At 35.5% G+C, this 26,543-nt stretch overlaps 1 protein-coding gene across 10 annotated transcripts in view; it reads left to right on the top strand.

The window, feature by feature from the left end:
* ADCYAP1R1 (ADCYAP receptor type I) overlaps positions 1–26,543 on the top strand; it is a 125,553-nt gene that overhangs the window by 96,517 nt on the left and 2,493 nt on the right. For 6 of the 10 annotated variants that reach the window (XM_026041060.1, XM_026041057.1, XM_026041058.1 and 3 more), the window contains 5 exons: positions 2,859–2,928; positions 4,780–4,871; positions 19,048–19,131; positions 24,028–24,157; positions 24,370–24,411. In XM_026041060.1, the coding sequence (XP_025896845.1) occupies positions 2,859–2,928; positions 4,780–4,871; positions 19,048–19,131; positions 24,028–24,157; positions 24,370–24,411 (418 nt within the window). The remainder of the gene's footprint in view (positions 1–2,858; positions 2,929–4,779; positions 4,872–19,047; positions 19,132–24,027; positions 24,158–24,369; positions 24,412–26,543) is intronic. The other 4 variants (XM_026041063.1, XM_026041061.1, XM_026041066.1 and 1 more) reach the window with 2 other exon arrangements.

Below are 26,543 nucleotides of genomic sequence, written 5' to 3'. Positions count from 1 at the left end.
CCAAGATGGTCACACACATCCCAGGATCCTGAGTGGTATGACAGAACAGCAGACATAGCTGCTAGGAATGAACTTCTAAATATACCCTGAATATCAGCCTTGGTAGTGTTCATTTATGAGAAATTATGTCTGGAATTGCTCAAGTAGCAGAAAAATTGTTGAGGAGTAAGGAAGTTTGATTAAAATTTGGAAATTCTGCCCATGATCATTGGAAAACCTTCACTGACTGAAAGGAAGCATTATGTTCCCAGGCTGTATTTCTGAGAAATTTCGCTCACATTTTAACATCTTTAATATTAGAGATTTTTAGGACCCAAAACCTACTCAAGGCTCATGAGTCTGTTTGTTAGGCTTTCTTTATACCCTTTGTACCCTTTCTTCTATGGTCTTTTTGGAATGCACATAAAACCCTTCCTCCACAGAGGATTCCACTGCTTTGACCCAATGTTCTATTTTGACATTAAAACAAATTAAATTACTTATTTCCATGCAAAACAAGCCAGAAACCCCTGTTGTGTCATTATTATGATTACACCACTGGTCCAAAATGCATTCATTTCTCCTAGGAGTCCAAACAGTCCTTGTGCTTTGCGAGTAGGGGGAATATCTCACAAAAGGGGAAAAAAAAAAGAAAAAAAGGAAATACAAAACATAAAAATAACAAAATCCCCTCTCCTTTCTTTTTGAAGAGCTATTTAGCATGTACCATGTTTAAACAGCTCCTAGCTGAACATCTCAATGGTTACTTTTTTAAAAAAATAGTCAGCAAGCATTGTACTGGGGGTGGAGGCAAAGCCAGCATGAGCCTAAAAACATTACAGAACTGGGAAAACACAGTCACAAAAGGATGGACTAAAATACAGCCTCTAAACTTGAGTCCCTTCTTGCTTGCTGCTTAAAAACTGGGCAGATCTCTCTCCTCTTCAGCACCTGATTCATATTGCTGTAAGCGACAGGTCTGGGGAGATAAATGCAGCTGTCTCTTTATCCAGAGCTGCGCTACTGAATTAAATGGAGCTGTTCCAGATGTCCACCAGAGATGTAACAGAGATAAGGCTCTGACTTTTCCAAATGGAAATGACGTATCCCCTCCCTCCCATTTCTCCCTGGCTTCCTGCCCTTCACTCCTCCTGAAAAAATGTCCTATACCCCTGACCTCCTCCACAGCAAGGCTTGATAATGAAATTAGGGAGACTTTTTCCATAGTACTGCTGGTTGGCTGATCTTTCAGACTGCTTTGTTTTGCATCATTTGTTTTTCTTTTTCCTCCTGACCTTTTCTGTCTAAGGAGAAGGTAATGTTTCTTCCACCACATCCATCCAGTAGAACTCACAGGGCCTGGAGCAAAGAAATCTTTAAAAAGCATTTTTGTGGTTTTGGCTGATTCACTGTTGACATCTACAAAGCTGAAACTGTCAGTCAAGCTTCTTGGGCAGGCACCCTGTTAAAGGAGAGGAATAGTTCAAAGAAAAGGAGTAGGTATTTCCAGAAAATGATTTATCTCATCCTAAAGTAAGAAATTTGAAATGCCTCAGCAGGAAAAGAATCTGCAAGTGCTGATTTGTCCTCATTGGGATAAAGAGCTGAGTTATAGATGTCTTCAACAGCGATGACTAAAATTATATCAGGTAGATTCTATTCTTTTCAATTTCACATTTTGATATGGAGAAATTGTTATTTGGCACCTAATGATGCACCATGACAAGCAGTGCTAGGATTTCTAGCTGTTGTCTCAGGAGGACAGAAAACCTCCATCGCAAAATTTCAGGTACAAAGTAGTCCTTTCTATGAGAATTCATGTTTTCTAGAAGGGAAGAAAGGGGAGATGAATTAAAGAAAATTTCAACTTTCAAATATTTTAATGACTTAAGTATCAAAATGCTGTGCAGGGATGGGAATAAGATTTTTTTCATCATTATTATTTGTCTAGCTTTAAAAATATACTAAGACTGATAACATATATATGTACATATATTTACTTAGGTTTATATATAAAGCCTCTTGTAATTTGTTTTATCTATAAATGAATGTCTAAGTGGCCTTATATAGAACAAACTTCTCCAGAAGCCTCTAGTGAATCTGAAGGAAGATTATGAAAGTACAGCTCGAGATACTTTTTGGGTTTTGTTCAATTGCTACTGGCAACTTAAAAATTTGGCATTTTAGGGGGGGTTGACCCCAGCTCCTTCGTAGGCCTTGAACCTTCTCTAATGAATTCCTATTCTCCATTTGGACGTGCCACCCAAACTTTAAAAAACATTTCATTAAGAACAGTCAGCTTCTAGTCCATACTGGTGTATTGGATATTTCCTGGTGTCCTCATGTCAGGGACAGAAACTTACATTCATATCTGTTAATCCTGGTCATGTGATTTAGGCACCAAATTTAGGAATATCTAGTTCGTACCCTCCGAGGCGTCACTGCCTTTCTGTCTCCTTTAGAGATGCTTGGATGGCCAGATTCTTAACTAAAGCATCTCAAATGAAAGTCTCAGATCATTTAGGCCTAAAGGACAGATTTTCAAATGTAGGATCTGAAGATACAGAAAAATATAGAGAGTTTCTTTTGTTGTATTTTTTTTTTTAATATCTGAATTGTTTACCAACTTAAGACAGAAAGGTAATACTGTAATCCTCACTTTTGGATGAGTCAGATAAAGGTTGTAAAAGAAAATTATATCAGGAAGAGACTAAGGAGTTACCACCTTTGGATTCCAAGAAAAAGTAGTCAAGTACAAGATCAAGCCCCCTCTCTCTTCTTCCACAGATACCATAGTAATTTTATTAAGTTCTTTGTCATAGTTTTGTCTTCTTCTTTCCCTCACTTTCACCACCCCATTCTTTCATTCATAATTGCAGCTGCTGGGACATGAATGACAACACTGCCTTATGGTGGGTGATCAAAGGTCCTGTGGTTGGATCGATCATGGTAAGTAGCACTCAGAGGAGACAATTCTTCAACATTTCTGAGGGTGAAAGTAGGATCAGCTTCTGAAAGCTTTACAAAGTATGTCCACTACTTCCCTTGTGACATGTCAGGCAATTCCATTCCTATGAATTAAAATATGCCATTGCTATTGCAGTAGCACTTAGACATGGAATAATCCAGCTCCTTAAAGACAGGCACAAATGCCATAAGTAAGGCCATAGGGTATGTATGTAGAATATTTGCATGGGGTTGGCAAATATGACATGGGATATGTGGGAGTGATGTGCCCTGATGGCAGCTGAGTTTCAGACGGGATACCTCAAAGTATCTAGACTGACACTAGATGCCAGAACCTAGGAAACCAAAATGCATATTTTAGATGGAATTCATTTTGCAGCTAAGTTTGTTTTCAGTTATATTAGATTTATTGTACAATCAATGATCATCTAAGATTTCTTCAGCCATAGTAAGCCTTGGATTTGATTCAAATGACTCTTAATAACTGTGTATGGAAAACAGAGATGCTCTAAGGTACCCTTTAAGCTGGCTTTAAGCTGCTGCCCCCAAAGAATATGGGAATTTCAAATGGTATTGTGTTCCTCCTTTCAGGAAATAAAATAGCTCCCTTTGTCAACATGGTTAGTGCCCATCTAGACAGTTATTTAGCTTATTACATGTAAAAGCGTACTTCTGGGCAAACTATATTGCTCTCTAGACACAATTGGCAGTACTGGCCAGAATTTCATCTGCTGTGGGGGTAATTAGCAACCCAGATGACAGATATATCTATCTATAAAGATATGCACATGCCTTCATCAGGTGTGCTGCTTCTCTTAAGGACTTGGGCATCTCTTTAAAGACCGGTTATCTCACTTCATAGGAATCAAATATTAGAGTGGTCAAGAAAGACAATCACGGGCTTCTCAGGAAAGCCCATGGGATTGTCAAGAAAGACAATCATAGTCTTCTGATCCATCTTGAAAATTCTTCTGGAAGAGATATTGACTGTGATAGAGGTGCTTTAGTTTGCTGGTCTACTTGCAGGATTAAAAGCTTGCATTTCTTTGTTTTGTAAGAAGTCAACTTAACATCTATTCTGTTTTCTTCTGTAAGAAATTATGGAGTTAGTGACAGCCGAATCTAAAGATAAATTGTAGATAGATACATAGGTAGACAGATAAATTTATATCTTCATCTCTAAAACTTTAAAACTATGCCTCTAATGAGACGATGTTATGAAGGAGCAGATGTCCAGGGTGAGATAAACCAAGAAGACATGTTGGAGATCATAAAAGTATTAGAGTTCATACCATTTGGGATAGGTTTAGCCTAGAAAAGGGAAAATGGCAAGGAAAGCCAAGGGGAGACACTAAATTGTAGCTGAAGCAACTTCTAACAACTGTTGTTAAACTGTAAGATGCTTTAGTTCAGAGAGTTAGTATTATAGATGCTCATTATCTCTGACAACTGAGACCTTTACTGAATGGTTTTGATGTGCAGGGGTCTTTCTTACTTTTCCTTGCAAAGGTTGGCAATGACAAGTTCTGAAACCTTTTGGTTTATATTTGTCTTGTCCAATGCATGCCACCAGATGAACTCTTCCTTATTTTGGCTTGTCAAAGGGAGATATTTGTGCCTGGAAAAGGGGTCAATATGTCTTTTGTAAAGTTATCCCATTATTCTTGACCTTATATAGCTCCTAGGGTGAAATTTGGAGAATAATAAGGAAATAGAGGCAAAAAGTCACTGTGAATGTTTCCTTTTTTATTATTCCTTTTTTTTTAATTTAAAATATAGATAGATAGATCTAGGCAGCACTGTCAACATTGTTTTCCTTTCTTTTTCCCCTAGATAAACTTTGTGCTTTTTATTGGCATAATTGTGATACTTGTGCAGAAACTTCAGTCACCTGATATTGGGGGCAATGAATCCAGCATTTACTTGTAAGTACAACTAAAACAGTGATCAGTTCAGATTTCTAATATACACATAGGAAAAAAAATCCCCCAAAAGACACCTTGACTGATTTCATTTGACTTTGGAAGAGTCACAGGACCTATTAATGTGCTTTGACTGATTTTTTGTTTTCTTTTTTTTAATTCAAAAGCCATAAAAAGATCATTTTACTGTTGGCTTTTTCTTTAAAGAAACTGGAAAAAAAAAAAGGATAAATACAAGATAAAATACGAATGCTGATGTACAGATCAATTGTCTGTAAATTAACATACTGATCAAGCTTAAATATTATATTTATGGGACCATCTGCTGTGCTTCATACGTTCAAAGGACATGATCCAAAGTTCACTGAAAGATATAGGATTTGGTGAAAGGAATTCATGAACTTTGGACAAGACTCTAATTTAGGAAGATATCCCGAAGTTACATATGTTCCTATTTCTGATATTTTTGAATCAATTTAACAAACTAAATCCTCCACATTTCTGGAATCGCTTAAAACCTTACAACAAATTTTTAAATTTTTAATTAGAAGTTTTAATGCTTTGTTAGGGGTTTGCTTCTTCATTTTTTTAAAGCTTTTAATTAGTTTCCAAATCACTGTAAGACTGAGGTTGGCAGCTTGAGAATATTGTCATTCACACCTATATGCATTCATTCTGCACATAAAAATATTTTTTCATTATTTTTTATAACTAAAATAGTTATTATCATAGTTGTAGCATGTTTTGGTGTTTGCAGCCTAAACACAACACACATTTATTTTGCAATTTTAATACGAAAAGCTTAACTAAAAATAAAATATATCAGGCTAAAGTAGGGTTAGTTCTTAAAATGATTTAAAATGATATAGCTGGGGATCAATTCCACTCTCTTATACCCATAGTATAATTGTGTATTCATTCTAAATGACCATTTTCAGTTAAAAATCTGTCCTCCAGCTGCCTGTTTTTCCACTCCTTTCTTTGCTAGTGTCTCATTTATATTCACCTGAAGCAAGAACATTTTTCTGCATCACTGTTTTTCTCTCCACAGTCCTGAAAGTATTTCCCTTGAAGCTTACTCTAAACTGTGATTTCACAGACACAGATAATTCTTTAAATTCATTCTGTGGGTGGACGTTTCTTGAAATGCACTGGAGAAAGCTCAGGCGAATATCCCATGCATGGTTTGCCTATGGTTTGCATGAAGACTTCCCATGAAGAAGCTTCTGGGAAGTCACTCCCCGAACCTTAGATTGTAATTAACCCCCAAGATATGCAGAGCTACTTCTTATTACAGCCTGCAAAATGCATGTTTGGTTCTGCACATCTGTCACATATGAAGCAAAGCATGCCTCAAACTCCAATGATCTGACAAGGCTAGAAAGCATCCTTGCCCTTTTTTGATCAGTATGGTGGCTGGGTTTTACTGTCATTTTTCCTATGTGTATAGTTAGCAACAAAAGCCAAAAGAAAACCTCATATTTTCTGTTTCATTCGCTACCATTATTTTTCATATTTCTTTGCAACTTTATAAATGGGTGTGTATAAATTGATCTTGCATTTATGTATGTGTTATGAAGTGGAGTGTTGTTTATCCAAACAAATTCAGCAACAGAAATGTTACACTGAAATTGTGTAATAAAAATAAGTGGGAAGAGTAAGTCTGTTCAGACATACAGCAGGCATAAGTATTTATGCATACATATTATGTAGAAAGAGGGTTATTAGAATATAGGAAGAAGTTACATCACCATATTGAAAATTCTGTGGAACTTAGGCTATGACCCATATTAAGCATTTTTCATGTTTTAATTTGCTGTTTCTAAATATGAAATGCTTACAAATCATTTATTTATCATACAAATATGCAAAATATAGGTCAGATAGGTCTTGTTTAATTCACTGATAAACCCCAAACGAGATGGGTAGTCTAACTTGTTTGAGCCTTGTCTCCTCATGCTAACAGATTGTTTTGAGAATCCTGTTGTGAAATTCAAAGGTGCCAAGTAAATTAGAAGGCCTCACCATTCTCAGCTTGAAACCGCAGATATTATTGGCAAGAAAAAATAAGAAAGAAACAAAGCATTGTAGTAAGGTGCTCGGCCCAGGAGTATCCAGCTGGGCACTAAAGAATTCAGGTATATCACAGTCTTAATAATAGTAATTATAATAATAATAAAAGAAGTAGTTTTATCCATTGAAGTCATATCATTAGACCAAACTTTTCATCCAAATCTTTAGTCTACAAGAAATATAAATGCTTCACCATTAGAACACGAGACGAAACAGTCATGGTTCAGAAAAGATGCTTAGGCTGTTTCCAAAATTAATATCATACAATCTCTACAACAGTTATTGTGGTTCACACCAGTATAAGTCTCTAGAATGACCCTTTATCTGGATATTGTATCACTGTGTCTGAGCCTCTGCTACCAAATAAGGGTTTGATTCATTGAATTCAAAGTCTTAAAGAATAACTTAAGCTTTGTGCAGATATTTAATTTGCATCAACTGAATTTCAGTTATGGAGATAAAAGATATTCATGTCAGATGGTAATAAATATAAATGTGAGGTTTGTGATTGAGTCATGATTGGTGTGTCTATCAGACGAAAAGGAGGCCCAGGAAGAAATATTTTATTCCCTCAAAGATTCCAAACACTTGAAATTTATAAGAATATGTTGAAATGTGACTCCTGATGAATTGCTTACACAAAGTCTACAATCAGGTTATGAACTCATGTAGCAATGATTAAAAGCCACTTGTGTTGTCTGCTATACGAGCAATACTCTTTCCACGCTCTTGCCAAGAATCTGTAACTGAAAAATTCCAGCTAAAAAAAAAGAAAAAAAGCAAGAAAATATAATAATAATAAAAATAACAACAACAACAGCAACAAAAACAACAACACAGGCCCAAAAGCTTGCTTATTGACTTTGGAGATGATTTATTTTCTTCATATCTGCATGGTAGGTTATTAGATACTGCCCTTTTACTGATCAATGTCATTCTATTCTGTAGGCAGTATAGTCATGATTCTGCAACTCCCTTCAGCCTATAATTGACTTTACAAGCCTTACGGATATGCTTAGATTCAAAGATGTATTTTATATCTTTACCATTATTAACAGTACCCACTAACAGAGTTAGCTGCAAGCTACAACAGGAACACAGCCCAAGAGTGTATAGCCGGGGAGCTGATGCTCAATTGGTATAGGCTAACCACTAGAGACTGCAAGATTTGATTTAAAAAAATAAATAAAAGTAGCATAGAAGCAGTAGCACAATGATTAGAGTTTCACTCCCATTTAAAAAATAAATAAAAAATCAGACTTTCTCTCTAAATAACCTTCTTAATGATCATTATAGGTAATAGCCTTTGCCTTTGGGCTGACAAAATCTTGGAAATATTTAGCTGATTCCTAATGGTTTTCTACAGCAGTCAAATGCTTTTATGATTACCAACTTACATTTTACCAGCCTGTTTGTTCAGTTATTCACTACCAGTCTCATGCCTACGCAATATTTCATCACACATTTAGTTTTTCTTCAAAACTGCCTGCGTGCTGCTCATCCCATTTTAGATTGAATGGCTCAAAATATGTCAGATCCTAGGAGAGCAATAACTCTCTGGCTCTTTTAGATAGAAACTCCTCCTTTTGGTTGGAATCACTTAGATAATTTATCAAAATTATCTAAGAATTCAAGGTAGGAATTAAAAGGAAGAAAAAGAAAATAAAAGCCATCTTTTTAAATTTTAAGTCTTTTTTTTTCTTTTTCATTTCTACCATTTTTTTTTTCCTTGACAAGTTTAAGCAGCTTTTGTGATTTCTCATAATAATCATCACCACCATTACCTACTCCTTAGAGTTAACAGTGAATGGCCAAGGGCATGCATTTTTTTTTCCCTTGGATAATGTTCCCTTTTCAGTTAATCTTATGTCATCCCTGTTAGGAACCAAACCAAAGCCAACCTAGTAGTGCGAATGCAACAGATTTTGGTCTGAATGAAACACGCTGAGATCCTCAGATGAAAATTGCTTGTGAAGTGATATTGATTTTATTCCCATTGTGGTTATGATAAATAAGACAAGTTTGCTGCCTCGGTGAATTATAGAAGCATTTTCATTCTCTCTTAGTCACAGCTATGACATACTCAGTCTTATAATATAAACAAGAACAGATTTTACTAAACATAATTTCAGATCCAATGCATGTTCTGCCTCATTCCTAGAAATCTCTAGATGTGCAGTTTGTAAACACTTTGAACAAGCTGCAGGTCATTCAGAGCCTCTGTCACACCACAGATTGAAAGCCAAGTAGGAGCTACTAGAAGTCCCTAAAACCAAAGTACATTCCCAGTTCTGTGGATGGGAAAAACATTTTTACAAAACTACCATGGATGGCTCTGCACACATCATGTCACATCAAACCCAAGTAATTTTGCACATACTTTCATGCATCAGTCCTTGAAATGGAGCTAAAGTAAATATCAATAACCAATAAAATAGTAAAGGATGCTTATCCTACAAAATATCATTATATTTCCTGTGGGAAACCCAACCAACAGTGTGTAACATGACATGTCTGAAGCTGCTTTCAGGCATGCTGGTTTTAGTTAAGCCGTTGCAGAGAGAGTATATTCACTCAGAAAAGTCATATTCCTGTAGAAATGCTTACATAAAGTCCAGGCTATTAGTTTCACAAGTATTGTTAACTTCCTGAAAGCCTCATTGCAGTTAGAAGAGTACCTAAGGTTGTCCCTAGCTTAAATAAATACAGTAAATATTACAGTAGGTATGCATGATGTAGATGCATGCTGCACTAATTCTTAAAACAACAACAAAAAAGATGCACACATCTCCATTAAGCCTTTGCTTATTCATCCATTATCAAGGATCGAAGCATATTTGACTGAAAAAGCTTTTTTTCTTTTTTTTCTTTTATTTCTCCAACTTATCATGCATAGTGTAACTTGGGAGGGGAAGGCTTGTTTCTGCTTTTGCTTTAACAGATTCTTCATCCTAAAACTTGTATCACATGTTGAAAAATCAAAGAAAAGAAAATAAACCCCACATATATCTAGCTAATTCAGGTCTACGTCATTCCTCCAATCAGCATCTTGCTGGAAAGAAAGGAGAAACAAGGAATATATCATAGGTAGGTATGATTTTACATATGGTGCAACCTAGAGGGTCAGGGCAGCAGAAGCAATCGATGTTCTAAAGCAAGTGTTTTGGTAAACAACACTCCTCTGCAATTCACCTGAAATATTGCTGGACACTCAGTGATTCGTTCTGCTACTGCTTTGTCTTGCTGCAAGTGCTCAGGCTGCCGGCATTAGTAATGAGCGTCTTCACGGCAAAAGTTTCATATCCGACAAGAAAAGGGCAGATGTTTGATGAATGATGTATTTGTTAGCACGGCATCTTAATTTCTTAACTCCAGGTATTACATTGCGTGAAGTATTATCAGAGTGCTGGAATGTTCACTAATCTGGCAAGGAAAAGGACTCATCTCCCCGGTCTAACCCTTCTCTATCACACAAAAAAGACAATGGAAAACATAGGCAATAAACACTTGGTGTCAGTGCATGATCCACATGGTTCTAGTTCTCTTTCCTGAGAAATACCAGGAAAGCAAATGCTTGCTACTTTGATTATTTTTAAGACTGACTATTGTTCAATTCATATGTTTAGAGAATATGTTCTCGCTTTCAACTTCTATACTTTCTCAAGTACATTTCCTAGGACACATTTTTTTTGGATGGGCTTGGGTGTGGTTTTTATTTTTTCTTTTAGTTTTGGGGCTGGGAGGGGGAGTTTAGTCTTAATTTGTGCTAAATCTTATCAAATAAGGATGGGGGGAATATGTCTTCGAAATGTAAGATCATATAGTCTGTAATATCATAATTAGGAAGGATAAAATTCCACAGGGATTTATTTGTTTTCAGAGAAAGAAACTGAAAGCCTCAGCCTGCTTTGATTACTTATAATTGTTGTGTTCTCAGTTACTGTAAATCCCATCAATTCATAATATTTAGTTTTTTTTATAATGCTCCCCTGAACTCTTGTTCCTGTGGAGCAGCATGATGGTCTGATGCACAAGGTGAGGGCTACATAGAATAAATACAGAAGCCTGTGGCAAGTGGAGGAACTTGAACAGACATTTTCCAATGTGAAATCTAGCCTCCTAACTTCAAAATTATCCTTTCTTCTGGTACTGGTACGCATCCTTTTCCTTCTTGCAGTGATTCTGGAAAAATGCTTAAAACTACATCCACTTTGAACATGGTTTTGTCGTTAATGGTTAACTTGCTAGAGGGATATACCTAAAGTGAGGATCTATATATTTAAAGGAAATTCTGTTCATTTGTAGTCATATACCAGTGCTTTACTAGAGCTCTGGAGGGCTCTGATCATTACATTGATCACAGCACATAACCTTTCTCAGGCTTACAGGATCAGCTGTGATATATGAAAAGTTAACAGGTGTTCTGCTTCTGTTATTTTAAACACCTTAGCAAGAGGTTAGTTTATAAGTGACTTGTCATACCTTTTTATGCTTAGACTGAACAGGAGATGCCTGTATAATGGAGACTGATTGCTCTTATTCCCTATTTTGAAATGGTTATAAAAAACAGGATGACTTTTGTTGACCCCTGTCTTTAAATACTACTTGTGCACCTTGCTGTAAGGTGTTTTTTATGGGCAATTTTGTGGTTTCAGTGAATGTATGAAGAGAGCAAGTGGCATAACTCTGATTTATATGTGATACACTAATCAGTTTCCTTTTTTAAAAAAAAGTGAAGGATTTGCAGGAATGTTCCTCCTATATTCCTAAGAATACACAGAAAGGTGAAGTTTCACACTTTCAGCATTGTCAGCAGGGCTTGGATTAGTCAAAACAACCCTGCTTCAAAGGAGGCTTAGGCACAGAAGATCCTTCTGAAGGAAGTGCCTTCTGAATACCCATTGAAATATTAGTAGTATGCATCTGGATATTTAGGACCCAAATATTTTTGAAAGTCTGTACCAAAAAGCCTCTGGCTTCCATCATTGGTAAGGAACAGCACTCAAGGCAGCTGAAGGCTCAAGCCAGTGTGATTTGTATATATATTTTGAGTCCATGCCTGGGTACTTATTGAAGTATAGGTCTATACATGCATATACAATATTTGAAGTGGTCCCTCTCTCTCTCTCTCTCTCTCTATATATATATATATGTATATATAAAGTTATTCTATCAATGCTTTATAAAGTACCACAAATACTTAGCAATGTGCACAATAGAAAGGTTCTTACTTTAATTAGCAAACTTGACTAAATTCTCTTTAATGTGTAATTCTCAAACTGACTTTCAAAACCATGTGTGAACCGAGTTTCAAAATTAGAAATAATGAAGTAGGACTCCTAAAGAAAATGGAGACGAGATCTCTTAAATATGTTCCTAAAGTCACTGTACTTCACCTAAGTAAATAATCCAATTTTGATCTGTATTGATAAACTTTGTCTGCCATTGAGATCAGCAGAACTGGAAAACTTTCCGTGCTAAAGGCCTTGTATCTTCATGAGTTATGATTCAGGTGCCAAGATTTCCATAAGTATATAGAGACTGACCTTTATCAGGACAGTTTACTGGTTACAGAAAATAATCTCTGCCATTTCTGAGATTCAGATCACTTTACAGAAATTTCAAAATGAGAGCTAGCTTGGAAGCATCCAAATACTCATTCTGGCTGTTCTCTCTTTCCCTCCTACATTGCTCATAATTATGATGCATTGTTAGCTTGAGAGGGAGAGATTTTCAGTGTTACTTCATCCTAAATCAGTTTCCTGATTCCTGGAATTCCTGGAATTCCTGGGATGAGTTATTCAGTGTATAGGTTAAAAATGGAGGCAGAAAAATAGGTCATGCAACAGTTGCTACTAGACTGCAGAGAATGGGGAATAATTCTGACATCTCGGATCTTAAACATGCTTTGAATTTTCTTCAGAGCCTGCTGCACAGCAGTATTCATGGTCTTCCATTTCCTTTTTGCTACCATTCACATTTTGCATCGACATGCTGAGACCAAAAGGAGTTTAATTAAGAGACCCCTTAGTGTCTCTGCTTCTCCTTGTCATTGATTTCTTGTGCCTCACTTCAGCAACGAACACGCATCACATCCAATGGTTTTAGTTTTATGTCTGAAGATTATTTGGAAGTGCTCTAAAACATTGCATATTTGTTAGAGGAATGGATTGGCCAAGAAGGATGTTGCTGTTGAAGTATGAAAGGATTTTTCATCTGGAAGGCTGAACTTCTTACGAGGCTCTCACTAATGATATGCAAAAGAGGAACTGTGTGATGTTAACTAGATAATTGCTTAATGGCCCAAGAATAAATTCCTTCTGCTGTGGAGATTATGGACATAAAAACTGCCAAGTTACACGGGTTTAATACTCAACTCAGTGTCAGTGAAGATGAGTGTGCATATGGCTCATATCATAGTCTAGTAATCCAGCTGCTCTGCATGTGTACCCTGAGAAATATCCCAGTATTTCTCATCTCATATTCGTCAGTATTTCCAATCAAACACAGGATCGTTCATATGATCCTAGGTCTACAAGCCTACATCTTTGCAAGTGAGGCAGCATTCTCATTTTTCATCAGAGAGGTTTAGAGAGGTGAAATGAAACCTGGACCACTGTCTGCAGGGATACCATGTAAAGTGTAAAGCGGGAGAGGCAATACAGGCTAACTGAAGTTCCAAATTATATAAACAAAATGTGGTTACACCAGTGGTGAGCTCTACCGATTGACAGGGCAAAGACCTGTCTATAACATTTGAATATCTACTTTTTGTGCCAGACTTGGACAACAAATTCTTTGTGGATTTTGTTTAGATATTTTAAGGACCATGAGGCATAAGTTAACCATATTCTGTGATTTTCATGGCTTAATTTGGACATGCATATTCTTCATTTCAAACAGCAAACCTAAATTCAAATTCAGTCAAGAATCTCACATGGTGTGCTCTGTTTTTCTCACTTAACATGCTACTGTCTCTACTCCAAAGTTATGTTAATGCATCTCCATCAGAATTATTCCATTATGCATGACAGTATGCTATGCTCTGGGGTAGGTGAGAATGATTTAATTTTTTAGAATAGGTTAATATATGTTAATGTAAATCTTAATATATGGGAAAGATGGGTATATGTAACATTGATATTATAGTTCATTAGAAGTAGCTTATTTAAAAGGACAGTTCACTGAAAATAGGTCTTCTATTGAATTATTCTTTGTACCAACAGCCTTCTTTTCTAGAATACAAACAAATAATAATTTTTATCTCTTAATTCTTTGATCTATGCACACAAGAATTGCTTTCCCCATCCTAGTGTGCCCATTTTATGCATACAAGCAACCAGTGACCAGTGAAGAGTTGTGTTTTCAGCTTTTCTTGACCACTCATCTTCAAGCTTCAGTTCTGAGCAAACCTCAGGATTTTTGGAAAAAAAAATGATTGCAGTTTTAATCCATATTAATTAAATATTCTTTTTCAACTGTATCTATAGTCTGGAAGTGCAAGTGATAAGACAGCCTTTGCCTCTGCAGAGGTGATGATGGTTTCCTTGTCAAATTCTAAATGTAATTACCATGCTAGATTTCAGTTACAATGAAATAAATCTAAGTTTAGTGGAATTAAAATATGTAGAATATTTTATGTAGAATATTATATTGTACATCTTCTATAACATTGGAATTTTTAAAAATCATAAAAAAACTCAGATTTTCCACATAGATCTTGGTTTTCATCTTGATAGTGTCCATTGACTTTACAAGTACTTAGATACCAAAAGTACAGATCTTCATTTGTTCTTCTAAATCACTGAAAAAAAAGAAACCAAAACTGATCCACTGATCTATGTAGTAGATATGTACTCAGAACAAACAAGAGAGAGAGAGAAAAAGAAAATGACTTAAATGTCTTAAACCAGTATTTCAGAATATTTCAGAATATTTAAGGTTGGAAGGGACCTCTACAGATCATCTAGTCCAACCTTCCTGCTCAAGCAGGCACACCTAGAGCATGTGGCACAGGGTGGCAAAAAGTATAACAGACTTCAAAGACTTAAAGACCACAAAGTCAGGCAATAGGCGTATATTACCTGTTAAAGTTAAGTCATTTTAATGAGTTTTGGACAAGAACTGTAAAGGAGATTTCACATGTGGGTTGTCTTGTTCTAAACTTGTTTTGGGTTTATTCTTAGTTGAACAGTAGATAAATAGAGTTGACACTTCTATGAAGTGAAATAAAAAGTGCTTGTGCTTTTAACAAGACAGAGTGGAATGCAACTGATTAAGTAAGCTAATCATATTGGGCTCCTTCTGTTGTCAGAAGAGACCTACCACCTCTAGCAAAAAATGTTCTTGGTGCAACTCACTTCATGCTAAACATTTTTAAGTTCAGATGATTCTCACTTTTTGGTTTGTTTATATCTACTGCAAAGGAGACTTGGAGTGACAAGATAGGAGATAAATATCTGTATCATAGACTTTCACAGTCAGATGAGATGAGAATTAAATTAATGTTTTGGAGAGATGCACCTATGCTTTTTATTCTGTGTCTATAAGAGATGAGTGACAGGAGTATAGTTATATAGTTATGGATTGGATCAGTGCACACCGTTAAGGTTGAGGCAGGATATACTTGTATAATTATCACAACTTTTTTTTCTTACTCAAAATATGAGTTCAATTTTGTGAACTGTTTATATCTGATCTACAAGTCCAAGTTTTTGGTAAAAAAAAAGTTTGCATTCTGTCCAGAAGACAAGGCTAACTTCAGGAAATCCTTAAAATTGGGTGCCAAGAAAAATAATTCCCCCACTAATAAAATACCAGCCACAGGTAAGGCAGTACATAGCATAAATAGTACACAGCATAACTGCATTTTTTTCTCTCTGCTTCCACCTTGGTTAATATTTTGCTTTATATTCAGTACTTTATTTCAATATGTTTTCTCTACATTCTTTCTCCTACTGATGCATGTTTATTCCATGATGAGTTGCCAATGTTGCTCATTGGGAATTGTCTGAGCAGGGTGCAAAAAGATTCCTAATGAGGTACAATTTTAATCTGCACAAAACAAGTTCTGCCTTTGTTGTGTCTTCCCTAAGGCTCTACCTTCAGCATATTCTGAAAAAACCCACAAACTCTGCCATTCCCTATGGACTATCAATGACCTAAATGCAGATCCTTGGTCTTTTTCATTATAACCTACATGGCCTAGTAACAAAGAATAACTTAATTCCTGTGAATTGGCATGCTTATTTAACCTCTTTTAAGCACCTATGACAAGCGTACAAATGCTGTACAATTGAATTGCAACTACCTTTGCCTCATTTTTTTTTTTTTTAAACTCTCTTATTTGTACTAACTTGCCGGACGTCTAGGTGTTCAATCTGACAAGATGGTCTTCAGCCACATCAAGCATCACTCATTTCATCCTGGGACTATTTAACTTTCTCTTTCCCCTTCCACCCTAGCACCCTCCCTCTTCCTCCCAGAGGCAGCTGCAGTCCATGCACAGGACACATGCGGTGAGACTCAGCTTGTTTGCCTTTAGCTGTCTAAAGTCTCGTATTGAATCTGAATAGTCTAGTCGTCGTCTATTGGTCAAACCAAGAGACCTGGGCACCTCCATTAGACTATGCATCCCATATGTCTTAGACATCTCTGTCACATAGGTCATCTCAGCCTCTGGAAATGCCCACTTCTTTCCACGGCTGAGTGAGCTAAAGGTGACAACAAAGTTTAGTTTCTTCTTAGATGGATATATTAGATGTCACCAGTTCCATTCTGTATGTGCCTACAGAGGACTAAAGATCCTACCCTAATTCATGTAATGTCTTGACATCCACAACCACATTTACATTATTTTTTTCTTTCATTCCCATTTCTTTCTTATTTCTGCCTTCTCTGCCTCTGCTCTCTTCATTTTCTTTTAATCTCTCTGCTTTGTTTAAAAAGAAAAAAAAAAGGAATAGTTCTATCAGTTCTGTATTTTAAACATTTTGGTTCACCTTATAATATCTAACATGAGAAAAATAATTCTATTTCAATTACATATGATGGTGGAATAATAATAAAAAAAAAAAACAATAGAGCAGCAATGAAATTTCTATGAAATGCTACAGAAGCTTTTCACCACACCAATATATGAACCTTCTTTCACTGGCTGTGGAGTAGCAGTTAACTCAGATATTATTTTCAGAATCAAATTTGTCCCTTTAAATAATTATAGCAAGCAAGTGAACACTGTTCATGTTCATTCTGCTCACTGGAAATGTGCAGAGGATAAAACAACCCCCTAAAGTACTCCAGGACTGGATTTTTCAAAGTGACTATCGATTTTTAGGTATTTCAGGTTATGTCACTTAAAGTATTTTAACAACTGTTTTTCTCAGCACATTCTGAGAATCAGTCTTGTGGTAAAAATTAGTCTGATAAAATGTGTTTCAACTCAGGTGATCAAAAAATGAGTGAAGTATTCAAACTCTACTTTCCTTTTTGAAAATCTCAGCCAAAGTACAAGGGAAATGTTTCTAAAATTTCAATCTTTATTCTTGGTCAGTCATAATTCACAGCTTGGCTCTGTGAAATCAGTCATGTTATATGATACAGTGGAAAAAAATTGTTGGAAAAGAGATTCTGAAAAAATAACACCGTCATTTTCATATTAACTACCTAAGCATCACCCTGAGGAAATGAAGTTCCATTCACAAGTTGAAATGTGATTACTTCTTCTATTTGTTGGGTGTGCATGTCCCACAACGTTGCATTATTTTACGTCTTATGATACCATTTCTAATAAATATTTTACACTCAGAATATAGCTGTCAGCTTTTCATTACCCAAAACAGAAAGAGAAACTCTAGTAACTGGGATTGGCTTAAGAGACTAAACAGTAAAGAGAAGTACTTTTTTTGTATTCCTTCTACTATATTGTTTACTTTATAAAATACATTTTCCATATTTGCTTCAGTGAACTCAAATCATAGACAGTGCAAAAGAAAAAAAAAATATGATTTGCATAGACATTTACCTTGTAGGCAATTGTGTTTAAAATCTGCAGTGGAGATCTGCTCAAGGTAGTCAGTGGAGTTTGGTGTGCTGTCCTAATGTGGATATCTAAAATATCCTGCCTTAAAACTGTCTTATTTCTTTCTTGGTGACTTATTCTCTCTGCTGACTTGAAAGTCCTCCAAGGATACCAGGCTCAAATAGAAATGTATACTGTAGATATCCAGTCTTCCCTAAGGTGAAACCTACTGCGGGGAAAGAAAAAAAAAAGTGTTTGAAAAGGAAAGAACTATTCCCAGAAACTTCAACAAGAAAGAAACATTTTTAATTCCCATACAGTTTTCAGCCTACCAAAAAATGCACAAAATCTCTATCTTCCTGTCCCTCAGGTCCCTTGAAAGACCTTCTTAAAGGTATTTGAGAAAGGTATTTGTGAAATGACAAGATTACCCTTCTTGGCAGATAACTGTAAATGTAAAGATTCCATTCTCCATGGCTGTTCTTGCTATAACACAGCATGCAGAATGGTCTTAGCCATCCAATTTTCATACTGAACTCCTATCATCTCCCTTATATGCAGGAAACTGGGCTGAGAATCACTTTTGGTGTCCATACTAGCACTCTCCAATAAAAAGAAGCTATTTACATGTTATACACAAAAATTAGGAAATTATAATCCAACTCCATTTTAGAATAATTTCCATTCTACGAGTTTGTACTACTACTTAATTGTCCTTCACAACTGTGTAGTCAACTTTCATTTAATATATTGATCTGTTACACTCTGTACCCTATAAGACTGCAAAAGTCATGTGTATTTTTGATGCGTAAGGCTGACCACCTGCCTCCAGGTTGTTCAGTCTCTGGCTTGTCTGTGAATCAACACATCACAATTGCCAGTAACATCCAATGCTTTTTTTTTTTTCTTTAATTATTATTTATTTCTCATTTTTGCTTCAATAAAGCAGCTGGTTTGTGCTATAATTTCATTCCATCATGTCCGCTTTCTATCTCTGTGATGTGTCTCATAAATGTGTTGAAACTGTCATACCTTGGCCTGTTCACAATATGCTGAAAAAAAAAATGCTAATCTTGTCATATTCAGCAGCTGCGTTCAGAAATGCTACTGTAAGCCTAAGAGGGCTAACCAGCATTCTTGCAAGATGTCAGAACTATCAACCATTACCCTGTAAGTGTACGCAATCCTGTGACATTACTGTGTTTGTATGAAGCATGTTGCGAATAAATGATTTTGAAGTAGCAGAGGGGTATTAATTGGAGAGCAAGCATTCACTTGGTTCTTGTTGCATGTGGAATTTTTTTGTTCTTATGCTTTTGCTGATGCGCCATGATCAAGAATTTTAAGGTTTCTTTGTGTGAAATTTCATGAATTATTGCTGATGCTATTTATGGTTTTAGATAGTGGTTTCCAGCTCGGATTGTAATCCCTTCTGTCTTTCAATGATTTGTACAGATTTTTGAATCACTTGCTTATATCCTTCAACATGTGCATAACAACTGCTAATAATTACTCCTAATTACACAGCAATGAGGTGAGCTTTGGTGACACTGAGCGATGACACTTTTTACAAGAAATTTTGCTAGAATGATTGTGGTAGGGAAAGAGTGGGTGAATCAGACTTTCATCCAGGGTAGAACACTTACATCCATTGAACAGAATGCAGTTGTGTCAGTGTATATCCAGGGACGAGGAAAACATATGAGTCAGTTCTCTCTGAGGTTAGCCTAGTATTTAAATGATGAATATCTAGTTTGAAATCAATGCCCATGGAGAGTGAAGAATCAAAAAAGTGAACTAATAGTTTGGATGTTTATGAATTAATCCCTTTATCATACTGCATACCACTTGGTTACTTGTACAAGATGTCCACGGGATTAGCTTAGGCATGTAGCTCTCAGAAATCTCTTAGATTCTATGTTCTCTGCTGAAATTTCTTTTGCATTTTATGACAGTCTTCTGAGGGAAGATCACTATTCTCAAAGAGGTCCTGCTCTATCAATCCACAAGTATAGCATTTTGCTAGAGAATAATGTATAGTTACATTTGTAACTATTAAAGAAAAAAAAAAGAAAATGTTGAAATAACTCAATGTTACTTATTTTATTATGTTTGATTGCACATATTAAAGACCTACAAGATCATGAAAATACCCTTCTTCTGTGATTTTGTCACTACGGTATAGTGAAGGTGTCAGAAGATGCAGCCAACAGATTGACATTGTGCAATAGCAGATAGAAGAAACAGACAACAAAGAAAACAATAGTCAGAAAGTCAATTTTCTAAGACAAGAGAAGCTCAAACACTAGAATCTCTTTACCAGTCATGAAAAATCAGACCTAACTTTAGGAAGAGAATCTTTTAAATATGAAGTTTACCACTTAATCTTCATCCTGATACAGCAGAACCTGCTTACAGTGTCTTTGCAGTAAAATTATTTTCCTGCTAAATAAATGTAGTGTTTTACAAGGATTTCAGTCTGAAAACTTTTGTAAGTGAAATCTTCTCTGTAGTCAATTGTAAGCTGTCTTCAACTTCATCAGGAAGCCAAAAAACGAAAACAAAAAAAAACCAACTACTTGTATGCCATCCCATAAATCCATAAATTAAGCTTCATTTTTTTGTGTGTGTCAAAGAATAAAGATCTCAATAAGCCTGAACAGCTTTTAAAATCTGTTTAGATGTTTAGAAGTTTAGATATTACCTCAACTCTTCAAAATTACACATCTACACATCTAATTAATATTTTGGATTGGGAATGTATATGTCAGGGGAGCAACTGAGTTTCTTGAAAGTCACATGCTAACTATGATTAGAATCTTCTAGATAAAATAGATGCATTATGCCTGTTTTTCTTCATTGACAATAAAACAAGTGTTGATGTGGAGTTAATATATATATTCAATCAAATTAATTCCACCTCAGCATTTAAAATGAACCATTCTCTTATTTCAATGAAGCAGACCCAGATAATAATAACTGCATATTCCTTCAAAACCTATGACTTTCTAAGTCTTCTGCATTCTTTCAGTCTATGGTATTTCATCTCATAGATACATAGATGTAAGAACCTCTAAACCCAAGGTGAAAAACTCTTCGACAGAGTAAAAATTATTCTGTATTTTATCTTTATTTTAACAGCACTCATCAAAACTTATACATGACCTACCACTGCTTTGGTTAAGCTTATTTTCTGATTAGTCTGATAGAAGCAGCCACAGGCTCAGGAGAAATGGCACAAGATACATCTACAGTGCAGAGGGGTTAGCTGGTACTGAAGCATGAGTAAACTATTAACCTTATCACACTCTCATTTTCACCTCTCTTTCAGAGACAGGAAGAAGAATGACAACCAAAAGTGTCCTCATACATTAGCTCCCTTGGCTATGGGTCCTGTGGTGTAGAGGACCAATGTTTTAAAAGTTGTAGGACTCTTCTATTTTCTATTACCTTTTATTGCAAGGTGTTTTTCCGTAATTTATATTGGCTAGCAGAACATCTTCAAAAGAGAAGTATGTCAAAACAGAGGACATTATTATCTATATTTTTTTTAGATTAATATTTTCTGAAAGGTTGAGAATGACTTATACAGTCATTTTATTGGAGGGAAATTCATTTTTAAACCATTTTAGAGGAAAAAAGCGGGAAAATAATTGAATCATTTTCAATATATTTTGGAAAATGCCTTACTTTTGTAAAGTAAACCTGAGACATTCCTCTCCTCAGTGGAATGTAAATATGATTTTTTACTTTGCCTCTTGAAGAACATGTCTTTTCTAAACAGCCGTTTTAAGCTCAGTTGAGAGGTTGTTGGGTAGGTTCCCTAGTTCCTTGTTTGTCCTACAGAATGTGTTAAGTAGGAGGATGGGTATCTATGTTCCACAGCTGAGAATCTCAATTAATTCTCAGCTTCAACATCTTAATTTCACCATTGCATGTAATTTTTCTTGTCTCACAGCTGCTGCTTTAAATCCTCTTTTTTCCCCACCTAGAATTTAGTATTCTTGAGGAGGAAAAAAAAAAAAAAAAAAAACCATAATTCATTGTCATTCACACAAACCTTAATAGCCTCTAAAGTTTTTCTTACCATTCTTACCTATAACTTTTTCCTCCTCATAGATACTGTAGATATTATACATCTATAATTTTCAGGGTGTGCTTTTTTATACTTTTTCTGTATTTTCTTGATAACTTTTATGACAATGATAAAGACAATAGGTCAAATAAGTTGAGGATGACATAAAGATGCTGCAAACTAATTGTATAAATAATCGGATATGATTACTTCAGAAAAAATGGCACTAAGAAAAGCAGATCCTCTATGGCTGAGGTGAAATACACCATCTGAATGAGCAATTATTTTCTGATTTGTCAATCAAAATGTATATACAGGGTCACTGATTTTGAGAAATGATATTTCTTTGTCCCATTTACTGCCTCACTTGATTTCTTTGTAATTGATGGCTAGTTTAAAACACTGCTGTGTGCCTTGAGTACCTTTTTGCTAATGGAGATTGTTTTATAATCTTTTCCACAAATTTTCTGTTTTTTTTTTTATCCATTTAGTAACTTGTCTATAGAGAAAAAGACTAAAATAAATCTTCATGGGTCTTTTAAACCCATGCCTTTGTCTCAGTACTATAACACTTTTTCTAGAGATCAACAAAGTTGGCGATTCTGTATGCTCCTTATCAACCTGTTCTAAGAGTTTATTTTTCACCCTCTTTCTTCTAACAAAACAAAATTAAAAAAAAAACACATTTGATTAATGTCTAAATTCTTAAGAAATATTAGTCCTCTGGTTTTTGACTTGAGATTTGAGATTTGGTGTGCATCACACAAATGCATCATATGACATTTAGTGCTGTCTAAGGACAAGAGTTCCTCTGTGTTTATCACTATCAGTGTGCAATGCATAACTGAGGGCCACCAGCAAGGAGCTAATGTTTACTGTTGGATATACTCACAGACTTCTTGGAGGTGTATTAATTAAGCCTGCAATTTCATTGAATTCCAGTTGGGTATGTAATGAACAAATTAAAACCTGTATTCCATATAACATAAGCAGACTGAAATTTTTGAATTGAAATAACAGAGACCTCTTCCATAAGTCTTTGCAGAGTTTCAGCTTTCTCTGACCTCCATCTATTTTCTTAACTCACCTAAAGGGACTCGGTCACTTTTTTTTCCCCCATTTGAAAGTGTCCAAGAAGGCCACTTGTCCTTAGGCCACTTTGTTATAATAAAGCAATTGCCTCATTCAGTGTTTTTTTTTTTTCTCTTGGGTCTTTTCTGCTACCTGATCAGTAAGCGACATCATTGATCGAAGCTGATACATAAATCCTTTGTTGGAACCCTCCTTTTGTTGAATATTGTTGATATTTAGTTACTGCTTAAAGGTACAGAGAGATGTTTCCAGCCCTTTTGTCTAGACTCATGGGATCTGATTTCCCTCCCAACCACCCTTTATTCTGATGCAATGGAAATTAGTTATATAATGGAACTACACTTAAATTTCAATTGTGTAAATGAAGCCAAAAGCAAGACCTTGGGGAGTAATCATGACTTAAAGAGCATACAGGTTTTTCCGTCTTCGGTGCTATTCTGTGGCGTTTTTTGTTTGTTTGTTTGTTCAATAAAGAAATATATTCACAAAAAAAGGTAATTCCAGGCACTCCATTGAGACTAACCAATTAGGTAAGGAGGTTATTATCATGCTCTGGTAGCAGTTTGAATCCCATACCAAAAATTTCCATCCTTGTGTCTGGCACTGTACAATAAATCCTGGCTAATAATAATGCAAACCAAAACAGCAATGCAGAGTACTAAACATTATTAATATGCTGCTTTGCACTATTATTGCATGATTATGAAGAAGTAGGTGAAAACCGCAGTGTGTGTAAAATCATTGTTTGTGAGCAAATGGGAATGTTGTTAATTTGTATGTATAAGTATATAATGCATATATTTAACAACTGGGAGGCAGGAAAATATTTGTTGGGTGTTCTTTAATTAAAGTTGTTTATTACAAGGCTGCATTAAAGTTCTTTCACTCTATTGTAACAGGAGACTGGCTCGTTCTACGCTACTGCTTATCCCCTTGTTTGGAATTCACTACACGGTGTTTGCTTTTTCTCCTGAAAATGTCAGTAAGCGGGAGAGACTAGTGTTTGAATTGGGACTGGGATCTTTCCAGGTGATTATACAGTGAATTCTGCTTTTGTTAAAAATAAATATGTATTCATTATGACCACTTTGCATGCATAGTTTTCAGACTATGTGTCTATTCACATATGCATATGCTTTGTAGACTAGGATTTTGGTTTTGTTTGTTTCTTTAAACTCCAGCTATTTTCTGGCATTTCCTGAAGGATTTGAATTACAGTTTTTTCTCTCCCATTTATCCAGGGTTTTGTTGTTGCTGTTCTCTATTGTTTCTTGAATGGGGAGGTAAGATTTTTAATATTTGACCTCTCCCACCCTTACCATCCCCATCACGTTTTCTTGTGAGACTTAACGCATTCTAATCCTTAGCTGTAATGCATCATCTACCATATTCCCTGACACTTTAGTCCAAATCTCACTGTGTTTCAACAAAACAGAGCAATTTCATCATTATAACAAAGTGGTGTTCTTCCATAGATGGTGACCTGGATTAATGCTCCCTATTAGAGTTAGTTACATGACTGGTTTCCCAATACTCATTATCGATTCAACTGAGAGACAAATGCATTCAAGAGAGCTTTGGGTTTTAACTGGGCTGAAACACTCTTTGAAGGTGCCTGTATCTTTCCATTGCCTGTAGATACAGCCATGAGCAAGTGGGTTTCTAATTTAGGAATCTTACTAAAGTGTCATGGGTTATGAGGAATGGACCTTGACCACCCTGGCTAACATCACTAAGTCACTTAGACCTCTTTGTGCGAAATGGAGATGCGTCACTTGTCAAAACCCTTATCTGTAAATAAAAGATAATGCAGACGTTTAAATAGTTCTTATCACTGCTAATGACTGTTTTGCTAAAACTATTTGGATAAACTCAAAAGATTATTCTACATAGAACATTGCTATTTTAGTGCCGTGTTTTCTCCATAGAGTAAGATTTTCTTGGTCTTTGAAAGCCAGCAATTTTTAGAACTGATGTTCATTTTTTTTATGATACTTACTTTTTCTTTTCTTCCTTTTCTTTTCTGATTCTTTACATTTTTAATCTATTTCAGATATTTTTAAAGGATATGTTTCTGAGTATGGGGCTTATCACTGTAAATACAGAATCACAAATTACATTTGTGACAGCTCCACTACTGGGTGTCACTTCGGGTTTGCTGTAGCTTTGGTCTTGGCATTTAAGAGTAATTTTGAGCAGTTAGTCAAGAGCAGTTATACCTTTCAAAATTGAGATCCCTGTGATCTTTAATAGAGTTATGCTAAATACCAAAGTCCTAGGAAAGATCAAAGTTGTAAAATGTCTTCCATCTATTGAAATATTCAACATCCAAGACTAGGATATCCATCCCAGCCTCCCTTAATTGTCTATATGGAGAAAAAATATACTCTTGAATGCTTTAGCTAGTCCTCTTGTGGATATTTAAGATATCGAAAATGAATTGTCTGTCAGAGGTGTCTGACTCTGAAACTCTTTAAAGAGTTAAACTGACTTTAAAGTAGCTGCTTCCGATTTTTAATTCTGATTATTTGAAGAAAGAGAGGATGAAACATATTCCAGACACCCAGTCCTGTCTTCATTCAGTGCCTGACGCTAGTTCAAGTTGCTTTAACACATTCTATAGAATTTATCACAGAGTAGAAGTTCTGCTTGTAGAAATATTCATGTGGAAAATGATTATCATATCATGTCACATTATCTAAAATTGATTACCTTGTCATAGAAATTGTAAGCAGTAACCTGAACAGTTTGACAAAGTTGAATTTATCATATCGGTTAGCACTCTAAAAGCTTCTCCTTCATGCAACAGCACTGTGCTATAGCTTGTCTACCTATTCAACCCAACCGTAAAGCCAGGAGTTCCCTATATTGTTGGGTACAATGTAAATTCACATTTATGAAGGATATTCCATCTCAGTTTTTGAAAAACTGAAATTATTTCCTGAAACACTTTTTCTGTAGAAGTTTCTATGTGTGTCTTTGTGTGTGTTTATACAGAAGTGCTAATCAAGCTTAATTTTGATTCAGATATTCTGATCTGCAAATTATTATTTCCCTATCTGCAGTCACTGGACTGAATATTTGAAATAAAGGGTTTCTGAATTAGAGAGTAACTACTCTCACTCAGCATTGCTTTAAAAGAAATATATACAGTTCACTTCTTTTCCATTGATTCACTTATATTGTGCAGTCTAATAGGAAAAGAGTTTTCCTAAAATCACTTTTTTTCTTTCTTTACAGGGAAGTTGAGACCATTTATTATTACCAGCTCTAGGGCAATAGACATCCGATGTTTGTTTGCATATAGAATGCCGTAGATGGTCCCTACTTCATCAGAAATTTAGTTCATTTAGTCAAGTGATTCCTTGACAAAAAAATAAAAAAAAAAAAAAAAGAAATCATGAGGAGAGAAAAT

This window comes from Nothoprocta perdicaria, unplaced genomic scaffold (assembly GCF_003342845.1).
Source record: "Nothoprocta perdicaria isolate Ctin4 unplaced genomic scaffold, notPer1 scaffold_277, whole genome shotgun sequence".
NCBI lineage: Eukaryota > Metazoa > Chordata > Aves > Tinamiformes > Tinamidae > Nothoprocta > Nothoprocta perdicaria.
This window is presented reverse-complemented; position numbering and strand designations above follow the sequence as displayed.